The sequence below is a fragment of the Rhea americana genome, unplaced genomic scaffold (assembly GCF_003343005.1).
Source record: "Rhea americana isolate MKP2758 unplaced genomic scaffold, rheAme1 scaffold_231, whole genome shotgun sequence".
In the NCBI taxonomy this organism is placed as follows: domain Eukaryota; kingdom Metazoa; phylum Chordata; class Aves; order Rheiformes; family Rheidae; genus Rhea; species Rhea americana.
The window spans coordinates 888,096-906,003 of NW_028186348.1; the positions used below are offsets into that span (position 1 = coordinate 888,096).

At 44.9% G+C, this 17,908-nt stretch overlaps 1 protein-coding gene across 1 annotated transcript in view; it reads left to right on the forward strand.

Annotated features, from left to right (window-relative positions):
* The window catches only part of GPC1 (glypican 1), an 82,942-nt gene that overhangs the window by 44,069 nt on the left and 20,965 nt on the right, over nt 1-17,908 (forward strand). The window contains exon 2 of the mRNA XM_085306087.1: nt 15,651-16,042. Coding sequence (XP_085162213.1) covers nt 15,651-16,042 — 392 coding nt within the window. The remainder of the gene's footprint in view (nt 1-15,650; nt 16,043-17,908) is intronic.

A 17,908-nucleotide genomic window follows, 5' to 3' on the forward strand; every position in this document is an offset into this window, starting at 1 on the left:
TTGCTTCTGGTTTTGTAGCTAACAGGCCCTGGGTTTTGTGGGTGTTGGGGCTGTGCAGCACCGTGCACAGAGGGATCCTGACCCAACAGCAGCCTGTGCCACCGCAGCCCATCTGCTGCAGAGACGGTCCCGTGTCCCAGCCCGGCCTCAGCACACGGAGAGCCACCGCACGCAGGAGCAGCAAGCTCTGGGGGCCATGAAAAGCGGATTTGTGCATCTTATGAGAGCTGTGAAGTGAAATAACCTGTTGCATTGTGCACTCTTATTTGCGCAATAAATATTCAGTGATTTTTATATTTGGTGACATATAGTTACTTTAACAGCCTGTGAATTACTGAAGAAAACTAATTGAAGTCAAACATGAAAATACAGGGCAGATGCAAATCTTGCTTTAGAAAGCAATTCAGAGTATTCAGCTGATCTTATTCTAACAGGGTACTTTATTTTTAACTTTATGATTATGGATTTTTGTAGTGTCACATCAACATGAAGGGCTTTTCTTCCCAGCGATCGCTGAGCAGAGGAAGCCCGAGTATGTTAGTTCCAAGGTGTGCTTCAAGGAGGCAGCGGCAAACACGTCCTCCAAGACTGGAAAAGTGGAAACGTAAACCAAGTATCCTCGCTGTGGGGAGCAAAAGGAGTACAGTAGTTCCCTAAATTCTAATGAAGGTGGCTTTAATTGTCCCAGAAAGGCTCTTCAGCACTCGGGGGCTCATGCTGCCAGGCCCCGGGGTAGGCACGGGGGCCAGGTCTTGCCCAGCCCCTGCCATGGGGAGCTGCTGCAAGGACAGTGCCACCCACGCTCGCTCTGCCGCGAGCACCGGCAATGGTTTGGTGCTGTTGGGAGACCCTAATGCCGTGATTGCAGCTATGCTTGTTTTTCAGCTAATTGTCATCCTGCTAATGAACACTGAATAGCTTTGCCTGTAGTAGTGATGCTTCAGCATCGTGCTCTCAAAGCCAGCTTGAGTAAACTTTTCCAACATCCTATTTTGAAAGGACTAGAAAAAGGAGTGCTTTTTAGATGAAGGCAAATGATAGAAATGCTATGGGCTACACACATTAATTAGACTTGGTTAAAGCTTTCAGTAATGCAGCTGAAAGTCAAGTTGCAAAGAGCACGCTTTGCTTTTGATAGTGCATGTAGTTTCCAGCTGGCCATATCTAGACGTCTGTCTCATGCCAGGGTATCCAGAGACAGGGGAGTTGAGGAGAAAGGCATAGTGTCCTCCACTTAGAATCTGAACCCGTATTTCTTTCTCCCTTCCTCATACTGAAGCACAAGCCGTTGCTGTTATTCAACAAAGCTGAAAATTCAGTTTTAGTGCTCATACCACAGGCTCAGAAACACCCCAGCTTGGAGGTGCAAAGTGTTCCCGTTGGGTGAGCACAGACTTCCAGCCCAAACGTGTTCACAGTTTGCATGCGTTGCCTTCGCACCATCGTGCACAACACCACATCAGCTCGCAGCTGTCCACACGCCCTCGCTTCCTGCTGCACTAAATACCACTTCCCCTCCTGCTGTCGGTGTGCAAGCAGAAAACTCCTGTCCTCAGCAGATCTTTTCTGATCTTGTCTGAATTGGCAGAAGAAAGTTCATATTTGATCTGGCTCACATTGATACTGTTGGTCTCGGTGGTCATGAACCTGAGCCCCAGCTTGTCTGGTTTGGAGTTGTGCCCCGAGTCGGAAACTGATGCTTCAGCCTTCGGTGTAGAGCAGCTTCACCCTGCACTTCTGCAGATGGATTTGCAGGCAAATACAGATGACTGTTCTTCTCAGCTGCTTGAATTCAAGGAGCTTTCCCATGCAATTTACTAAATTAGAAATTGCTAGTAACAATGTAATATTTTCTGCACAACCTAAAAGGTTGGGCATGAAGAAGCAGTACTGCTTTATTTACAAAAAAAAAGAAAAAAAAAAGGCGTCACAAATGTGGTCTCCTTTGATATTGCTACTCTAAGGCAATCCTTTAAGGAAACCACTTTTGCTTTCTCATTCATTGTGGATGAATTGGTACAATAGTTCCCAGGGCAATCTATTCAAGAAATCCCTAATAAATAATAATCTGCAATAAAAAGTTGCAGCCATTTCCTTCTCTGTTGTTCTGACTCATTTTAGCTTCTGGACATACAGGTCCATTCTGCTAATATTTTATGACCAGTTTTTATATTATTGTCTTTTACCACGTGGTGCAAGTTGTTCTGTGAGCACTAGAACTAATAAAGCCTATTTTTCCGGGGATTTGTATTTTGTGCACAACTGACTTTCATGTCAAAGAATGTGCAGGATCCCACTGAAGCTTTTGCTACACTTGAGCCATTTGTATTGACTGTTTCTCACTTTGTCAACACTGCAAAGAAGCAAGGTCCGCATCACTGTAAGAGACTAAAGATCCTCTGGTTAACGGAACTGAAGCAGGAACATGTTTACAAATCCCATGGTCTTCCTGCTCCAGACATTTATGGTGAAGGATAGTGAGCTGATCGCAGGAGAATAACATGTTAATGGAATAATTGACTGGGACTCTAAAGGCTGAGGGTGAGTTTCATCTCACCACAGTGGAGGGTCTCCAGGGGTTAGGTGGCTGCTCTAAACATTTCACTAAACTTTCCCTAGAGGCAGTGAAAAGAGAGGTCCCTGCTGACCCTACTGCTGCCATTGCATTAGCGCTAAAACTCCCATTAGTTAGCTTTTATGGGAGGACTGGGGCAGCTGGTGATCTCAGAGAACAAGTCTGTTGTTATTATGTGAGAGAACAATAATGCTTAAAGATCGAGACAGTGAGTTTGAAGGCTGGAGGTCTGGTTATCCATCCATCGCCTGAAATGGGACGTTTCTCCTGTCTTTGACTTGTGCTAGTGGCACACCAACACCATTCATTCCTCATGGTCCTTATTCTCTTCTGTGCAGAGAGTCCAGTGCCCACAAGCACTGAAGTGTAGCAAAGGGAGATGAGAAAGCTTGAAATGCAGCAAAATTGCCTTTTACCTTGTGAACAAGCATCTGAGCTGCTTTCCCTCTTTAAGGAAGGTGGAGCAGTATAAACAAAAAGTTGCCAAGTACGTAGTTGAGATGGGGATTAAAAGTGTAGAAGATCTGTAGAAGTTGCTCATTATGTGTCGCAGTTAATGGTGTAAATGTGTTGTCAAAGAGCAGGCCAGTGGCCAGGCCAAACTCTGGCGAGTGGTTCCCTTCCAGGGCCCTTCCACCCCGCACGTTCCCGTCAGAGTCATTTCAGTGCTGGGACTGGCCTTTTGGCTCCTCCAAACAGGGGGAGAGGTCTTGTCGTTTGTTCTGTCCATATCTAAACTGCGCCAAAAAATACTCAATATCCCTTTGAAAACCTTAAAGAACCCCCAAGTTGGTTGACTCAGACAAACATGGACTTACTTGGTCAAAATTCCGTGTGGGATTTGCATCATTGACTACCAGTATTTTTTTCTGAGCACACGGAAAACTCGGATCATCATTTTATACTCTGCAAGTTAAAAGCAGACTTCAGCTGAAAACGAGAGCTGAATGGGTCATTGATCTGAATATTTGAAGTAGTATTTCTTTTTGTTTGTTCTAAATCATCTGCCAGACCTAAGCTCTCTCTGTTCGTCCCCAAGATCTTGTATTAAAAGAAAAGGTGAGTAACTGTTGCCTCTCCACTGTCTCTGCATATTCTCTCTCTCTCTATTGACCTTGGGTGGCTAAATACATTCATTTATTTAGCTATTTAAAGAGGATATCAACCTAAGTTCATGGGAGAACATTTATAAGAGGTCAGAATTTATTATTTACATCTGAATCATTGATGTGATCTACTTGGGCTAAAAATCTGACATGCCAAAAAAGGAAAGAAAAAATGAATTTTAAGCTAGTGAAAATGGAACAAGAACATGCTTTTAACCTCAAAAATTTCTCTCATCCTTAAAACTTGGACCTGAGCTAGAGATGCTTCAAAGGCAGCAGCAACCTCTGCTTCGACAGAAGGAGAGTGCCAGGTCTAGCATCTTAGGGTAAGCAGAGGCTTTTTTTTAAGTTGATTTAAACATATTTTTAGAAAAAAGAGTGCCTGTAGTTTCCTTTTTTTTCTCTTTTTAAGTGTAACTGCAGTCAGGCTGTGGTTAGCATTCCAGTTCTCAGCTAGTATTTTCTTGAACGTGCATTTTTGTCTCCATTTTGCAAGCATGATGACAGCCCGTAGTGGACACAGATGTTTTCAGGCACTGATGTGTCCAACAATGAGTCCGAGGGAGAGGCGCAATGCTCCCAAGCAGGTCATTTGGTATCCCACAATTGGTATTATTTGCAGATTCTGAAGTGGTTTGTGCTCAAGGCATGTAAATTATAAATCCGCATACATGTACCTGGAGGTGGAAGGTGGAAGGTGAAGGTGGAATTAGGATGGGAGACCAAAGACATTTCTCAACTTCTCCCAAACTTTCCTCAGTCTTTAAAAGTGCAGTTCCTCCAGGCGAGGCTCTGATGAGGTTTAATGTCCACAGATCCGGAGGAGGTGGCTGGTGGGCCCATAGCCCCAGCTGAGGGAAGCCCACACAGTTGGGAGAGTTGTTGTCTCTCCTCTGCTAACAGTGTCGATGAGCAGCCAAGGGATGGTAATTTTCCAAGCTACAGTTGAGCCTGAATGGTATAGTTTCTGCCAGCATACAGTTTCCCAAAGTAAATAGTTTTCTGTAGCAGATTTTCCATGCTAGTCACAGTCCTGATGTGATTTTACTTCCAGGACTTACACACAAGTAATGTATCAGTCCAGTAATATGCAACATATGGGAATATTCCACAAACAAACACAAATATGTTTTCGGTCCCATTTATACCTGTTAGAAAAATCTATTCAGACATAATGGAAAATGGCCTAAAAACTGGACAAAGTCTTCTTACCTTTGTGAATCTCAGTGAAATGCTGCAAAATCAGCCAATTGTAATTCAGTAGTAGCACAGTTATCTTTTTAGGTGCCCACAGGTTGTGGTGACTCAGTATTTTGTTTCATTCTAGATTTGAGCCGATCTTCATAAAAAGCTTACAATGTTAAGATGCAGTCGAGGCTTAGGACACTCGAGCTGTTGCACCTTGGTCCGTTGCTGTGTCCTCGTCCATCGGCTCAGAAGCGATGCTAGAGTCAAGTGATGTTTTTCTGCTTGTTTGGGTTTCTGTGGTCTGAGACTAGCTGGGTGGTTGAGCCTGTCCCTTGGCTGGATCCAGCCCTACCTGGGGTCGCAGGTGGGCTCCCCCCAGGCAAGACTCAGCTCCCAAACACAGATAGATGCGAGTAGGTTTATCCCACTATGGCTATGGGCCATTAGACATTTAGGAGCCTTTAAAATAAAAAATGTTGATTTTCTTTTTTTTATAATGAATAGCTAAGCTAAGCCTGAATCTCTGTTTAGGCTTATAAATGGCTTCACATTTTACAGTACAAGTAGTTGATTGAAGCTCAGGATTTTTCAAAGACAATCCACATTTAGTTTTTTCATTGGATAAGAGCAGGTGAAAAGTTAGGGGCGTTTAACAAAACAGATGACTTAAATGGGAAGGAAAATAAACTATGCTACAGAATTTATTATTGTAATATCTGCCAGGGAACATGAGCTCATCTTCCATAAGAACTAGTAAAATTCACCTCTTCTGAAGCAGAGACCTAAAATTTGGGAAGAGGATACATTTCTCTGTCCTCTGGTGGAAAAGATGCCATGTGGTTATGTTGTTATAATCCCCATGCTGCAAGGACTGAGTGAATGTAGTGTTACTCCTACTGACATTTCCTAATTTTTTGAAGGCTTGTTGTAAGGTCTTAATAATGTTATTTTCAGATAGCTGTATATAATATACCTGTATTTCAGCTATATTAAAATGCCAATTGATATTAAGATACACATTATAAATAACATTAAATAATAAGGATGCATATTATTAGATATGCATATATTCTTAGCACTTCTAGCTGTTTCTAGCTCCGTATGATTCTGCATGTGTTCAGTTGGCTGTTAACAGTATCTGTCTTCTGTCAGCTTTATCTATTTTGCCTTTTTATACTGGTTCCATAGATGGGACTGTCATAAGCAACTGTATTTTCCAAAGGGACAAAATGTCTTTCTAATAGCATTGAAAGAGGGAAGCCTAAGGATTAAGTGATTTGTATAGATAGATTTCTGCAATAATAACATGGGAATGCTGCTGTCCAGCATATTGTCCCACAGCTGGTAAATTCTATCCTCCTTGTTCCTTTGGGAAAGCCCATGTGTCTTAGATATCCAAGATATTTAGATGCCCGAAGACCAGGTGCCTTAGATACTCTATACCACAAAAATGCAGTGGCAAGCATAGATTTAAATGATCTCATTAACCCAACAATAAATAGTTTGTCTAGGGGCCGTTTTGTGCAATGAGCAATAGTAATGAAAAGATAAAAATCAGGAGTCAGTCCTGTCCCTCTAGCACCGTATGAAGCCTGCGGCTTCTGAAAACTTACACAAGCAGTTTTGATCTTGAAAAATATGCAACAGGGATGCTTAACTGCGTAAGTCCATCTTTGCAAGTGGAAAGTGTCAAAGATAGTTATCTGCAAACTCTCGGGTTTTTCTCTGCACTCTTTGCAGAAAAAGTGAAATGCATTCACTTTTTACAAAGATAATCGTTCACTGATGTGTTTTCTCAGTTGAAATATCACTGCAGAGAGCCCAACTTAATGGCAAATTGGTATACAGTAATGGTTTATTTTGAAAGTACGGAAGGAGAAGCTGGAAGATGTAAGCTAAAAGTTACTGTAAATGCTTTTAATTGTTTTCAGCGTTTGACAACTTCCAAACTCTAGAAGATTCATTTCTGCAGTGTCTGAAGCTTCCTGGAAGGGCTGGGAAGTCAAAATAAATCTCGGTGAGATCTGTCGGGAAGATGTGGTTGGAAACACATGGCAACCTGCGCCGGCATCTGATAAGCTGATGAGTTGCCTCCCTCACTGGTGACATCTCTCGCGCTTGTCACGCGTGCCCTTTCCACGAGCTCGGCAGTTGTTTATGCAGTACGTGCTTTGGAAGGCTACCTTGGCGGGATCCGTTTTATCTGGAGTCGTGAGAGCGCGTCTTCTGTAACCGATTGCTTATTTCACCAGGAGGAGAGGAGCACTGTTCTTTCTAGAGTGAAAAATACCTCTGCCATATAGATATATACTGTGCATTTATCCAGCGTGTACATCACACTTTTTAAAACTGCCAGCAACCCTCAGTATTGTGCAACACTTCTGAGTTTATTTTACTGTTAAAGAAATATGGTGCCCTTCAGATGCTGTTGAATAGCCCTGGAAGGGCGCAGGCAGTATTCACAATTATTCTTACCACCCTTCTCGTTCCCGTCAGTGTAGCTATGGTGCTTGTCAGCTTTACGCAGACGAGCTTAGAGAAACAAACTGCGAGTGGAATTGATCTTGCATGATACCCGCAATGATTACCCACAAATTCAGAGTCTCGAGTGACTTGATTATGCAGTGCGGTCGGTGGAGGCATGCGGGCGACTCGAAAGAGGAGATCAGCTTGTGCTAGAACAAGAGCATCCATAAGCGGTCCTTCCTTCCTAGGTGGAGATGAGGCCCCCGGATGAAGCTTGCCGCCTGCCCGTTTGATGGATCCCACCTACGCGCCTTCCCCATCCTCATCACCCAAAGGGGTTGCTGTGAAATTGGCTCCATCAGAGCCTGCTGGGATAATACTTGCAGCTCCCCAGGACATACCTGGGGAAAATAATATGAAGATTCAGAGCTTTTCACTTTTTCTGTGGTAGATGCTAAAAGACCAAGCTCCCTCTGCAAAGTCTTTCAGCCTCAGAAAGGACAGGAATTCGCAAACGCAAACCTTGGCGCACCTTACTGCCTGGCTGCGCCCGCACGGCTAATTCAGCCTTTGGAGCATGGCAGGCATGCAGCACGCGTGTCTGGCTCCACATGGGCGTTGCACGCAGGGGACAGGTCTTCAGGACACCTCCTCCAGGAGCCCCCTCTCGCAGCCACGTGATGCTCCGAGGGCATCGCGCCAGAGCTGTCTTCCTAAAAAGGGAATTAAAAGTCTAAACAATAGAGGAGCTACGTGGGCAAATGGTTCGGATGTCAGCTGCATTATATTTCATGGCATTTTATATCCCAGGATCTCGGAGGGTATTGGATGGCGTCGGGGATCACTTTCTGAACAGGTGCTCGCCACTTGCTCTCACTCTCTCCTTGCAATTTTTCCGGCCAGCAGTGGGGAATGCCGCAGCGGGGTTCGCACGCTCCGGCACGAGGATGCATCACCTGTTAGCGCTGCAGCGTTGACGCAGGCTTTGGTTGCACAGTCCGTTGGTCACACAGCCTATTTAGCGTTCTTTGCCACCCCAGTGACTCCTGTCTTTGCCAGGTTATCACGTTAAATTGAATTTAGGGAGTCTTTAACTGTTTCAGGAGGACATCAGGATGGTATTGCTGAGTGCGTCAGAAACAGCAGAGTCTGAAGTGGTTTATTCCGTGGCTGCTTCTGGGGCTGGGCTGGGGCACTACGGCCATGCTCATGACACCCAGACCTGTCACTGCCATGTCAGGAGACTTTCCCTGTGCCCCCTATAGTTGTGAAGCACTGACGGGAGGATGAGCAGCATGTCCATGGTCATGCTGCTCCTCAAGTGGAGTCAGCTCTTCTCCCTAAAGAACTTTCCAGCTAGGGAATGTCTACTCCTCCCTTGTTTCAATAGCTGAGAGCCAGGCCTCCTTGCCTTAAATAAAAGCAAATTATCTTGGCAAATTATAGAAATGGCAAAGGGGGAAAATGCAGAATAAAAAATAGGTGCAACTAATTACATCTATCTGCCTGCCATGGGAGCAGTGCCAAATGGGCACAAAGCTTGTGTTAAAAAGTATGAAAATGCTATCCAAATTCTAGCAGGAAAAGAGCACCTCCTCTTCGAAGTGACTGGAGTTGCTCTCTCTCTCTGCCTGTCAGTTAGGACTTCCATATTCCAAATCAGATTTTCATGCCACAGCTACCCCTTTTGGAGGAAAAACTTTATTTTCTCAAAAGCTCTTTTCTTTTCATGACAAAAGAAACAAGCTGTCTGCTGTATATGACAGTCTAAAAACAGTTTAAGCTAAGCCATCTTCAGCTCTTACCCAAAGCTAGCTATTCTAGAAATTAGGTTAAATCCTATATAGCTACCTGCTTGCCCCGTTCTTCGTGTCGTGTCTATTCTATCAACTAATCTCATTTTAGGAGACTTCAAAGACATTTGTATCTGTGCCTCAAGTATTTAATTAAGCTGAAGAAGATGGAAACGAGTAGAAGGATTAGAAAGTGAGAGCTAGCTAAGGGAAGACAGCAATATACTGTGTTGAAGGAAGAGCTGTTGAGTTGGAGGGAGATCTCAGTAGCAGTTCCCGAAGACAGACCTAGAGCCCAACCTGGTTAATAGTCCTTTTGGCACAAATGCTAAGGAATGTGTTCATGAAACTCGTTGATGACACAAAGCTGGGAGAGTTATCACTACAGAAGAGTGTAGTGGATAACCATGAAGACTGGAATAATAGAAGTAGGATGAAATCCAATATTCCATAATGCCAGGCATACCTCTTGGGACTAATTAGTTGGGAGGAGCAAAAGAGAGAGTTTGGGGATTTCTGGAGACAGAAGGTCTGTGAAAGACTAATGTGATGCATTCCTAAAAAAAGATAAGTGCAATCCTTGCTATTAGTACAACAGTTATTTCCAGTGGAGAAAAGATGTTCTTCACCCATAGTGAATCCTAAAAGTTTGCAGTTGTATTACCTGAAAGCTTCGTAATTTTTGCAGTTGTCTTTGGACCAGTGTTGTCTGGGTCCAAACAGAGGAGTGTGTAATTCTGGGAGGAAAACGATCCTTGAGAGTGATCCAGGGAGGAACTGCGTTGTCCAAAGGCGACTAGGACTGAGGGAAAAGTGACAGAAGAACAAAGTGACAAAAGAACAACTATTTCAAAGGAATTGGAAATTGTGAGGGGACAGATAGGTCCATAGGAAAATATCATCAAGATTGCTTACATACAGGGAGGGCTATTTGCAAGTGGAACTGGAGCTGCTTGGGCTCAGTGTAGTTATTTCCTCTGACGGCAGCCACCAAAGGTACAAACTGCAGCATATCACTGCTATCGTGTAGATATCAGCTTCCAGCACAGGCATGGTTAGTAGTTAAATTAATAATAAGTAATAACAATTTTATAAATAAAATATCACCATTCTTGCTGAAGTGAATAAAATAGGTAGGAACAGCATTAGGTTTGGATTTTAATGGCTTAAATTTATTGCTGAGTTATTCTCTTCTAATATTAGTTTGAGTGCAAGGAGAGCATTAAAACGAACTGGAGAAGCAAGTCAGTACTGAGATGTGCAGCAGCATATTAAATGGGAACCGAGCCCAAGAAAACACTGCGCCTCCGCAGCTCCCCGCTCAGACTGACATGGCAGAGCCCGGGAGGGGGCTCGGTAGGCTCTAATAAATGTCCCTGGGCTGTTACTTTCCCTGTTCTTCCTGGCATACAAGACACCACAGCATTGGCTTATTTTTCTCCCTCATTCTTTACTTTAGTATTCTTGAAATGTGATAGCATTAAAGGCAAACATATCTCGCCGAGCCTCGCTTCAGAGCTACAAATACACTTGGTGGCCCCAGCCCTGGGTGACTCCCACCACAGACTCGTGTGCTTACCCAAACTGGAGAAATTTCCACACGATATTTGATAGCTCTTCCTCTTGGTGTTTGCGCTGCTCCCCCCGCCAGCCGGAGAGGGCTCACAGCGCTCGCTCTTCTGCAGCGTCTGCACTCGGCCAGCACTCTTGCAGTTATACGGCACTGGTGCATTTTATGGTCTCAGTGTAAGTTGTTGGAGATTCCCAGTGGGACTCTCTGCTTCTCAGAAGCTTCTCAGAAGCATAAGCAGAATTGAATTTGTTGTCCTGGGGTGGACCAGACTACTCTTGCCTGGAGAAAGGAAGGAGTAGGGGAGATCTCAGAGCTGGGCAGCAGACTAGAAGAGCAGCCACAAGGGATACGGCAGGTTTAGAGGCGTCACCTGCCTTGGGATCCTGCCTTCCTCCTCAGCAGCTCCTGGAGCCTAGCACGCTGCCACTGTTACCCTTCTCTTATGTCTGACTTCCAGATGTTGGCAGAGGTGGTTGCCCAGAGTCTTCAAGAAATCCAGGGATCCAGTGCTAAACCTGCCTTTAGGAACAAGTTTCTTCCTGAAACCTGTTTTTCTGTTAATGTCATCATCTGAGCAACACATTTTCCTTCCTCGTCTCTTCTGATCGGGCTTTCCCCTTTCCAGTTGTACCTATGACTTCATGTGCTGCAGCCTTATGCTTAAGGCGTTAGTAATATTTAGAACTAAAGTGATTCAACCACCTTTCTTCAATTCTCATATTTTTTCTAGTATGCTTTTGAAATTCTCGGGGATTTGAAGAAAGCCAAATCTGCTCTATGCCTGGAGGAGGAGCCATGTGGATGCTCTTCCTTCAGCAACCTCTTCATCTCTCCCTGCACCCATTTCCCCTCCGTCATCCTGTTAGCTGAAGAAAATGTGGTGTGTTCCAGATGTTGAGTGATCAAATAGCTTTTTTTTTCAAAGAGCTTGAAAAAAAAAGTACTTTTTTTGTGCTGGGGGATGGGGAGGGAGGACTTAAACTTGCTATCTTTGCAGAGAGAAAGTACCAGGCCCTGCGTCGCTGTTCACAGCTTCCCAATTTGAATCCAGAGTTGTGAAAATGTAGAAACTGTGAAAATATGAGCTGTGAACACTGGGAAGCTGTGAACTGGGGGAATGGGTGGGGATTTGCACTCTCTCGAATGCAAGGATTGTAGATTCTGGCTAAAACCTTAGTTCTCTGGTAAGTGACCTTTCTGGTAATTGCAAGAGCAGGAAAAGCAGTGGCCAAGGTTGCAGGCTTGTCTCTGTTGCAGAGACCTGTCTTTTCCTCATAACTTTCTGAGACTTTCATATTTGAGGCAGAAGTTTTTCAGAGCTGGCCTCTGTTGAAAGGCAAGCTTCATTTGCGCAAAGCCGTTTGAGTTGTTTCTGAGCCTGGAAGTGAGGAGAAATCATAAAATCAAATCTGATCAAAAAAAAAGTTCCCATTTTGTGATTTTCTTTTGCACGGTTTTGCAGCTACAGTGGGAAAGGTGAAGTTTCATGGAGAAATAGGCTGGAGCGAAGAGCTGTGCCTTCCGTTGTTCCAGGGGAAATGGAGTTTAATTTGCCTGAATTACGGGCTTTAGAAAATCACCTGCTGGGCTTGGGCACTGTTGCCGAGCCCTTCCCAGGCAGGAGGGAGCAAGGGCTCACCTGCTCGAGAAAACTTGTTTTGAAAGAGCAGGAACCCAGTCGTGGCTTTAGCAGGAGCCTCACAGGAAGATCTCTCTAGCTAATCAGCCTCTATTGTAAAATGTCCGAGGCGGGGAGGAGCTGAGAAAATCTGCTTTTTTCAGTATAGGTCCAGAACAGGCATGAGCAGACCACTTCTCCTGACTCCTAGCAGGGAGAAATGCCTTGTTTCAGAAAGCTGCTGGCTTAGCCTGTGGCACACAGCTGAGCATGCCGAACAGTTGGATGTGAGGACACGGGCAGCGTTAAGGAGGTGACGCACGGTCGCTTGCAGGACACCTGCGTTCAGCAGCTGAGCGACGTGGTCTGGGATTGCGCCGACCGCCCAGGCAGCGAGCATGAGCGTCCCCGCTGTCCCTCCTGGCAAACCGGCGTTTGTGGTGCCTTCCAGCGCTGCAAAATGTGCCTTTAATTTCCCTGCCAGATTGGCTATTCATCACAAGCACAGTTAGGCTTAATTGCTAATTAATTTTCCCACAATAATGTAGATATGTGTTTTTTTCCCATGCATGTGAAATCTAGAAGTTCCTGAGACCCATGCACAAGGCCATGATAATTGATGCTCTCGCACACAGGTGTAAAGTAACAGTTCATTAGCTCTTAATTAGGCTGGACTTTTTCAAGAGCAGTGTCCAATATTTTGACAGAGAGCTATACACCTTGTTTATCCTGTAGCAGTGCAAAACCTAGAACTGACAAATCGGGCCGCATTTGCTGGGGTCTTCCTCCTCCTGATGGCGGGTGGCAAGCTGCCTGCGAGACGTGGATCGCTTAGCAATTTTGGCAGGAAGCCTCACTCGTCACAACGAAAAGAGCACGGTTATACAAGAAAGAGAGTTTGAACTCAGCCTAATTAAATTGTGAAGGGGTAACGAGCAGTGCTTGGGATGATGCATTAAGATGTGGAGCAGCTTTTGGATGGCTCATCAGCATCAGAGAAACATCGTGTTTTGTGTCCAATGGAGGTTCGTGTCGCTCTGGTCGTTGCATAGGCAAGAAAGCTGCAGCAACCAAGAAATGAAACCACCTCAGGTTAGACAGACTCCCCAAAGTGGCCTATTGGGATGAACCATCAGCACGAATCTGAAAAAATGAGTTTTTATTCAGAATGTATTTTAAATCCACACATTTTCCATATAAGTGGCTAAAATAAAGACAAACAGACTGCAAGCACTGGGATGACTTTGTTAAAGTGCTGCCATGCGTTTCTGCATGAGCAGCCTGTGATGGAGGTACCTAGGGCATGGGTTTACTTGTTTGATGGACTTGTTCAGTTTTGTTTCATTCAAAGCTGAGAAACCAGTGAGGAGTTAGTGATGTAGGACAGCTCGTATGGCTATTCCAGTCAATGAAGGAAAATAAGACCTGTGAAAATGAGCTTTAGTAGTTCAAAAATTTTGGAGGCTGTATTTAATTGTGGCCATTTCCTTTCCCTCACTGGAAATACTTTCTTTAATAAAGATTTGTACATGCAATATACATATTTTTCAAAAACTTTCTTTTCTGAGATGCCTAGTGCACTTTAGGCAATTTGTGCAAATGAGTACTTGCGCTTTCATTTTTAATGCATTTTAATTGAATAACACTCCACCTGACTAGAGTTCCTCATACATCACAAATAAAAAATAATAACTTAGATTTAAAGAATAATCAAATTTGCTTCATAAAGGCCCTAAAAGTACAAATGTGATCAAAATGAAAATGATTATTTAAATCATTTTCCTCGTGATTTAAATCATGATTAAAGTCGCTTCCGTAAATCAATACATGAAGTGGAGCCAGTCCTGCGGTGGGGTCCCACTGCGCCGTCTCCAAGGCAGGCAGGCAGGCAGCTGGCGGCAGGGAGGATGTAAATAGCTGCAGGGGTCGGAAAGGGGAAAATCTCCTCTCTCGGCTTTCCTCTATGGGATATACAGCAGCGGAGGCGCGTTTCTCTGTCACTTCTGTGAGTGCTGAACCTGGGGTATCTTTATCTTCCTTCATTCTGGTACGGATGGTAATATTGATAACATCATGATGCATCGTGGCCTGCTGCCGGCAGCAGTCGCTACAGGACAGTCCTCCATTGCCTTGGCGGCACCCAGTCGTCTCGATGTGCTTACGGTGTTCTCCAGTAACGTTTGACTAGTGTCAACTTTGTGCCAGTGGTGGCGAGTTCTTCGTTTTGGGTTAAGTGGCGTATGTGGTGGTAAATGATACTAATGGCAAATTACGGTGTGTGTGAGCTCTGCCAGTTATGTAATGAACACTGTGACACTAGCTTTTCTTCTCAGTGATTTAAGACATTGCATAGATTAATGACACCCAAGGTCATTTCTTCACCAAGCTGTCGAAGCTTTTCCTGTTAGCTGGAAAATGACATGTCTGTCCAGCTGTTTGGAACTTTAATGATCAGACCAGTAAAATTTCCACAGCAGGATGATCTGGAAGAAATACAAAAATTACTCATTTGCTATTAAGGTGTTTATGGATAACGTTGTAGTTTTGTATCTACTTGGCATCTTTTATTGTGTGCAAATCTTTCTTACTTTGTTGAGTGCTTGTCTTGACCTGTGAGCAGACACTCACACTCCTGGAGTCGCCTGCATATCTTCTGTGCCCAAAATCTGACATGTGCCCTCAGATGTCCTGTGCGTGTGAGCTCATCATGCAGTGGCAGTGCAGAGGAGGAGCTTTTAGCATCTTCCCTATTGACAGCCCTGTGTCAGAATGACTTCCACGATGACTTCCATGCATGCCTCAGCATGACCGGCCAGCCAGAAATCTGGCTACAGAATTGACATTGAGTGGTAGCAACGCAGTGTTGCTCTGGGATTTCTGTAGGCTGCACTTGGATGGGTCCACATCCACCCTATACTCTCATGCCCTGGCTGGCTTGATTCCTGTGCGTGTGCTAGCCAAGGGCAAACGTGCTTCTGAATGTGGCAGCGTGGTCTTTTGCTGCTGGAGCAATGCCTGGCATTCTCAGGAAACTCACATTTGGGGAGGAGTCTGTCCTCAATTTTGGGTCTAGGTGAGGTTGACAGACGAGGCATACAGGCCCAGACCACTGTTCCTTGGCACAGGCAATGGCGGGGGGAGACGGGGTTCTTGAATTTTCTCAGCTAAGACTCAGGACTGAGAGGATGGGTAAGGTCAGCTGAAGAAAAATCTCTGTTAGGGTCCTTTTTTTAACAGTGTATTTAGTTGTGCTGCCAAAAAATGCAACCCACTGGATTCCTGCTTGTCCAGCTGATCCATCACTGTCTCCTTTTTTTCTCTCTCTCTCCAGGTTATTTCCAGGATTTGCTGAACAAGTCAGAAAAGGCCCTTTATGATGTTTTCCCAAGTATGTATGGAGAATTGTACACGCAAAATGTAAAGGTCTTCAAGGATTTGTACAGCGAGCTGCGCCGTTATTACAGGGGCTCCAATATCAACTTGGAAGAGGCCCTCAATGAGTTCTGGACACGCTTGCTGGAGCGGCTTTTCAAGCTGATGAATCCCCAGTACCACATCACAGATGAGTACCTGGACTGCATGGTGAAACATGCGGAGCAGCACAAACCCTTCGGGGAGGTTCCCAGGGACCTGAAGGTGAAGGCAACCCGAGCCTTCATTGCAGCACGCTCCTATGCCCAGGGCTTTCTTGTGGGCAGTGATGTAGTCAAAAAGGTCTCTCAGGTACGTCTGTGTTCTTCCTACTTTGTCACCCTCAAATTAGTAGGAGTCAGTCAACTACTTTTGGTTGGGAAGAGGGGGGATTTTGTTCTCCTTAGGTTTTCATTGCAAGGCAAGGAGGCATTTTTCAGATTCATAAGGGACTGCTTGAGGGTCACCCGTCAGCAGAAAGGAACAGCCAGCCAGGATGACTGCAGACTCGGAGAGTGCAGGAGCAGCGAGTTATAACTCACCACAAATCAGACTTTACTTCGTTTTAACCTGCATGGCAGAGTGCCAAGGAGATGTCACTCTGTAGACTGTAAAGTCAGTTTGTCGCTTGCCTAGATTCCCAGCGCTTTCCCAGCAGGGAAGATGACCTACCTTTAAATCACGCCAGCCGCTTTGCCTCCACAATGGTGCTGTGATGCAGGTGCGCAGAACCAACCTGCAGAGAGGGCGCTGGGAATACCTGCAAAGAAATGTGCATTGGTGGTGGGTGAAAGGATTCCTCTGTCTGTTTAGGTAGCCGCGTTTAGCTTCTGCATCCAGTGGTCTTGTGAAGTGCATTGGGATCTTCAGGGATGAAAGGTGCAGTATAGATGTAAATTAACATGACTGGGTTTTTATTTTAGGAGGAAGGAGATTGTCAGTATCCTTCACTACAAGAAGCGGACTTTCAGAGCCAGAAGGAGGTGATTGTCCTGAGACAAGATATTCAGGCTTTTCACACAGGCCTTTTTCCTCTTTGACTGAAAAGGCTGGCTAGTGAGAAGTTGCGTTTGAAAACGTAGTTGTGTATTTTGCGTGAAGGTGGCAGTCAGGTTTGAGAATCAGGATAAATGTGATAAATCTGTGAATGTAAAACCAGGGAGTTGCAGTTAGCTTCCTTGGAAGGTAATGCTAGCAGAGGAGAGCGCTATTTGATGCAACAAATTCAGATGTTGACCTCAGGAAGAAACGTTGCTGCGTTAATAGTGACAAAGAGTGACAGGGAGACCAAAATAAAATATTTTTTGTAAGTCCTGTGAATGGCTGATGCTGCCTTCAGCCAGGTCGGGGTAAAGGAGGCTGATAGGTAATTGCAGCCATGGCGTTAGTGGAAGGGAGAGCCCTGCGATGCCGTTGTGCACCCTCTCCCCACACTTTCCCGTGGGGGAATCCCTTGTGTTTCTGTTCCAGTGTGGAGAGGTGACCAGCCACCAAAGGGCTAGCAGCGTTTTGTGAGCGGCTAACTACCCGCCTGAGATACAGGGTGTTAGAGAGTGTCTTGCTGGGATCCATGAAAGCTATATGCAGCATTTTGAGGGTTTTCAGCTGAACATCTTTGTCAGTGTACAGGTACGAATTTTTCTCGTGTGCGACCTGAAGACAAGTTGCACGTTTCACCTCAGAGCTGATTATTTGTTCCCTTTATTCACAACTGTTGCTGATCCATTAGATGTTCTGCTAACTGTAAAGGGAGAAGCCACCCCAAGTCCTGGTCTTCTCAAGCACACACCGAGCACACGCTGAACACATTCTTTAGTCTGCGCAAGAGCTGCAACCGGTGCTTTGATTTTCATCATTTTTCATGTTGCTTTATATTTATGACATTAGGAGAAAGCTGGTAGGACTTTTACTAAGATCAGAGACTGAGACGAAGCTCTCCTGTCGGTTGGCAGCATTCTTTAAAAATAACTCTTTGAGCTGAATTTCTCAAAGACCAATGCTGAATATTTTGGTGAAGGAGTCTGGGGAAAGCCTGCTGGAATGGACTGGTAGGAATAAATTGCCTGGCTTTGTGCTTCTGAAGTACTGATGTCGGGGCTCGAGAGGAGAAATGTCCCACTTTTTGGTTCAGGATTCTTCCTTTCGCTTGGGGATCGGCAGCTGCCCTGCCGTAGCGTT